The 5,363-nt window shown below is 34.9% G+C and overlaps 1 protein-coding gene across 1 annotated transcript in view; it reads right to left on the bottom strand.

The window, feature by feature from the left end:
• Window positions 1-208: 208 nt before the first annotated feature.
• Window positions 209-5,363, bottom strand: part of DCT (dopachrome tautomerase) — a 34,505-nt gene continuing 29,350 nt past the window's right edge. The window contains exon 8 of the mRNA XM_015567725.1: window positions 209-2,952. Within this exon, the coding sequence (XP_015423211.1) occupies window positions 2,783-2,952 (170 nt within the window). The 3' untranslated portion in view covers window positions 209-2,782. The remainder of the gene's footprint in view (window positions 2,953-5,363) is intronic.

The raw sequence follows: 5,363 nt of genomic DNA on the forward strand, positions 1-5,363 counted from the left end.
TTGGGCCTGATCCCCCAAGGAGCGGGCCTAAGTCAGAAGATGGACATCCTCCGAGGGGTCCCAGACTGCAAGAGGGCATAGGCCGGACTGAGGGACCCCCCCCCCGCCCGAGTGCACAAATTTTTGTGCACCAGGCCTCTAGTGTGTGTTGGGAATTGATGCTCACAAATTATTATTGTTAAAAAACAATAGCCCCATCAGATGATAATAATCTGCAAAACAACATTTATTTTTATTTTCTTCTTTAATAAGTTTTTTACTTCTTGTTAATGTGAGATTGAAATTATTCATTAGGATTATTATAATTAACAATGTTAAATCCTAAGCAAGACACAAATTAATGTCAAAGAATTTTAGAATTAGAAGAGAATTTCATTCACAAAGGAAAGATGTCAGTGGATTTCATTTCACTTCTGTGTATTAGATTTATAAAAACATTTCCTTTGAAATCATAATTCTTATACATATAATTTTTCTCATACTGAGGATATAGCATATAAAGTTATCTATTCATTTTGTTCAAGGTTGAATTTTCTTCCTATCATTGAGAAGTATAACACTACAATGCTCATTGATATTTTCTGAGTTTATTTGCATAACATTCAATGTATGTAAATACCAACTCTTTTTATCCTACAGGTTTGTTCTACCTTTAAATTTTTTAAAAGACATTCATCATTGATTTATTGTAATATTAGAAGCTGTTAGAAAATGTTATTCCTCTTAAAAGAACTATAAAATCAGGAAATTATTTCTTTCAGGAAGACATTATAAAATATAATATTTAGAAGTTTCAGCACTAAAGATAAAATAGCTAAGTATAAATGACTATCCTTTACTTCTACCACAAATAGATCTTGCTTTAAACAAATCTTATGAGAATACGACGTATGAAAATTCTAATATACCTAAAAGAGAAGCTAGAGGTGATTATTTGCTTTATAGAATTATTCATAATAGTTCATCTATAAAAACTAATTCCCCTGGTGCTTTTAACGTAGAAATGATTTATGCACAACTTTTCTGGAACATCCTATCGTGCACAGCTATATGTTCATTTTAATATATATCTCCTTTGGTGTAAAAATGTGTTCAACCCTGGGTCGGGAGCATAAACTTTTCAAAGTGGAGAACGTTAATGAAACATTGTTAAATTTTCCATATGCTGTTAAAGACAGGAGTTCTGATGCAGCTGTGGCTAAAATAATCTCAGCAGTCCTTCACCCCATGAAGGACTCTGGGCTACCTTGGTTCTTATTTGCTGAGCCTACTCTTAAATATACCTGTGGCTGTATGAGACTCAAATTCAGTTCAGATTGAGCTTTGTGCATTTCTCTGGCTTTCCCAATTTTATTCCAGTGGACCACACTGGGTGTGGGTGAACCTTGTACCCTCTAAGCCCCCATCTGTAGAAGGCAGCTCTAGGATCCTCTTAGCACCCATTCTTGACACACATCAATTCCAGAGAGAGGTGCTGAAATGAGCAGACAGACGGGCTACCTTCTAGAACTTTGGCCTGATGCATAAGTACAGATATGAGCAGGTGAAATTTGCCTTGAACTCTCAATAGCTATTAGCTTCTTGGAAGTGAAGATCATATTGCTAAATTTAAACATCTTAGTGAAAAAAATGCCTCATTCTTATCTCTCATGATCTGATGTTTACTAAATGGAGCATAACCATTTAATTCCTAGTTGTTCTATTTTGTATACTTGGTTTGCTTTTAAATGATGAGACTTAATTAATTAATATTCATAAGTAATGTCAGTATAATACAGAATTAATCAGTACAAAGTCAACTCTTAAAAATAAGCCAAATGCATTTTAGGTTAGTAATATTTCATCTGAGGCTACCTAGTAAAGAAGTTGGTTCAGGATCAGTCAAATGAGACTGAGAGCAATGGAACTCTGATATTCGGGATCCTCACCAGCCTTCTCCAGTCAGCCTTTCCTGGAAAGAGGGATTCTATTTTTGGTAATGGGTTTGAAATTGTATGTTAATTAACTGGAAAGCTCTATAATTTAATCCTTCATTTATTTATTTATCACTGTATGATTCATATTTACCCAGCTATTGAATCTTGTGATAATGTCTACTGTTAAGAACTTCAGACTTTCGACAAATTCTGAAAAGTCTGATATATAAAAGAACCGAATCATTCATTCATTCATTCATTTATTCTCTACCTTACTTGGAAAATAAGGCCTATTTTCATCCTCTCAGCCATTTTAAAGGCTGAAGAGGAAAAGAAGAAAAATAAGCCTCAAGAAGACAATCAGAAAGGCACCTAAAAGCATAGATATTTGTAGTTCAAAGAGAGCTTAGAGACCATTGTGGCACCTGCCACTCCCTACCCCACCCTATTACAAATGGTGACACTTGGGCTGAGAAAGATTGAACCATAATCTTGTCCAAATCACAAATTTCACTAACCATAATATTACAATAAATCTACACTACCAACATTTTTTTTATGTTCTCAAAACACTGAGGAGGCTAAATCAATATGGGGAACTATTATGAGATAGCACACATCTTCAGCTCTACCTTTGTTTGATGGTAGAGATAGCCTCAAGCACTTCAGCTTCAGTCTGTTACACAGAAAAGCAAACCAGAAGCTACAGCTAAGCATTGCCTGTGTTTGGGATCATCATCACAACAGAGTGAGCTGTGCCAAAGATCTTCAGCTAAAGGAAGACCCGTGAGGATTAGTTTGTTGTCAGGATCTCAGCAACAAGGTCTTCGTGGCTGGCCTCTTCTCTAGGGTAAGGCACGGGCATCCTAGGCTTCTTCTGTGTATCTCTTGTTCAAATGTGTCTCCATTAAGGGTGCATATCCTTTGCGAAGTCTTCTGTACTGAAGGAAAGCCAGCAAGACAAAAAGACCAACCAAAGCCACCAGCATTCCCAGAACCACTGGGAGAGTCACGGACCAACTTGGAGTTTCTTCAACTGAAATTAAAAGAGAAGAAAAAAGTCTGTGGTTGGGATTTTCATCAGCTGAACACTCTTCACAATGGAAAAAGTAGACCAATTTACATTTTACATGCATTTTTGTTGATAAAGCAAAACAACACTGGCTAGAATAAAATTTATCTTCTCCTTCCTCACAACTATTTATCATAGCCACAATTGTTTTCTTTCTTAAGGAAGTGGGAAATGTCATTCCATTATTTAAATACAGTATATTGCATCTTTAAAATTGTCTTATAATAAATATTTATATAGAATAAACCCTCCAAGGAAGCATATATAACTACTTTTGTGAGTTAGAAGCTCATTTGTAAACGTGCATGCTAAAATGGTATCTGGTGAACTGCAAAATATGCATCCCTCAGGTAGAGAATTTCTGCCATTGTCTCTACCTGCTTTATGGGATGATAAATGATCAAGACAGATCAGATGGGTTATTACAACAGGAGACATTCAATAGCAGGAACAGTTAAAATTGGTGCCCATTTAGATAGTTGTGAATAAAATCTGAATCTTCTACATGAGAAATCCAATCCTCTACTCAAATGTATTTTATAATCACTCTTCCACAAAATTAATGGATATTATTTCTAGTATATGTATACCTACTTGTCATTTTTTAAGAAAGTATCTTAGCCTGGACAGCTGTTCTTAAATTCAGTTTCTCGACACTAGGTTCTTGTTCTATATCCTACACTTATCTAAATGTAGATTCTCCTTCTCATTCTTTTCTTTCAGTCCCACAGAGGGCTCTGACCCATCCTGATGGGATTCCCCCAAAAGGATTTTAATTTGTCTCCTTTTGCTCTAATTGAGCAGCATCTTTTGCCAATCTAAGCTTCTTCAAACACAGATTTCAAGTCTGCATTTCTTTGTTCAGGAACCAAAAATGATTGTCTTTTGTTATTGTCCAAACTGCCCTGCCTAGCTTTTTTAAAAATTAATATTATTTTTTAATTGTGGTAAAATACACATAACATCTATTTTACCCTCTTAACCATGTTTATGAATATAGTTCTGTGACATTAAGTACATTCACACTGTTGTGCAGTTATCACCACCATCCATCCGCAGAACTTTTTTCATCTTGTAGAAAAGAAATGGCAACCCACCCATCTCCCACCCCCTAGCCCAGATCCTGGTGACTACCATTCTACTTTCTATCTCTATAAATTTAACTACTCTTGATACCTCAAAGAAGTGGAATAATACAGTTTTGGGCCTTTTGTGACTGCTTTATTTAACTTAGCATACTGTCTTCAAGATTCATTCTTGTTGTACCACATGACAGGATTTTTTAATGAGTATTAATGATGAATGAATTATTACTGCTTTATTTAACTTAGCATACTGTCTTCAAGATTCATTCTTGTACCACATGACAGGATTTTTTAATGAGTATTATCAATGAATGAATTATTAATGAATAATACTCCATTGTATGCATATACCACCTCTCTTTATCCATTCATCCATCAGTGAACACTTGGTTTGCCTCCATCTTACATCTACTGTGAATAAAGTTGCTATGAACAGAGCTGTACAAATATCTATTGATTACTTGCTTTCAATTCATTGGGATGTATATCCAGAAGCTGATTTGCTAGCTCATGTTGTAATTCTATGTTTAATTTTTTTTTAGGAACTTCCATACTTTTTTTCCACAGAGGCTATGCCATTTTACATTTTGACCATCAGTGCACAAGGCTTCCAATTTCTCCATATCTTCATCAACACTTGTTATTTTCTGCTTTTTTTTGTTGTTAGTAGCCATCCTAATGGGTAGAAAATGGTACCTAATTGTGGTTTTTGCCTAATTTTTAAAGTCCTACATAATCAGGTCATTCTCGCAGATCCAACTTTGCTTTATTTTTTTAACTATTGAACTTTTTTCTTGTAGAAAAGAAATGGCAACCCACCCATCTCCCACCCCCTAGCCCAGATCCTGTTGACTACCATTCTACTTTCTATCTCTATAAATTTAACTACTCTTGATACCTCAAAGAAGTGGAATCATACAGTTTTGGGCCTTTTGTGACTGCTTTATTTAACTTAGCATACTGTCTTCAAGATTCATTCTTGTACCACATGACAGGATTTTTTAATGAATATTATTAATGAATGAATTATTAATGAATAATACTCCATTGTATGCATATATCACCTCTCTTTATCCATTCATCCATCAGTGAACACTTGGTTTGCCTCCATCTTACATCTACTGTGAATAAAGTTGCTATGAACAAAGTTGTACAGATATCTGTTTGATTACTTGCTTTCTTTTTTTTATATATATATATTTTATTGATTTTTTACAGAGGGGAAGGAAGAGAGATAGAGAGTTAGAAACATCGATGAGAGAGAAACATCGATCAGCTGCCTCCTGCACA

This window comes from Myotis davidii, unplaced genomic scaffold, assembly GCF_000327345.1.
Source record: "Myotis davidii unplaced genomic scaffold, ASM32734v1 scaffold419, whole genome shotgun sequence".
In the NCBI taxonomy this organism is placed as follows: domain Eukaryota; kingdom Metazoa; phylum Chordata; class Mammalia; order Chiroptera; family Vespertilionidae; genus Myotis; species Myotis davidii.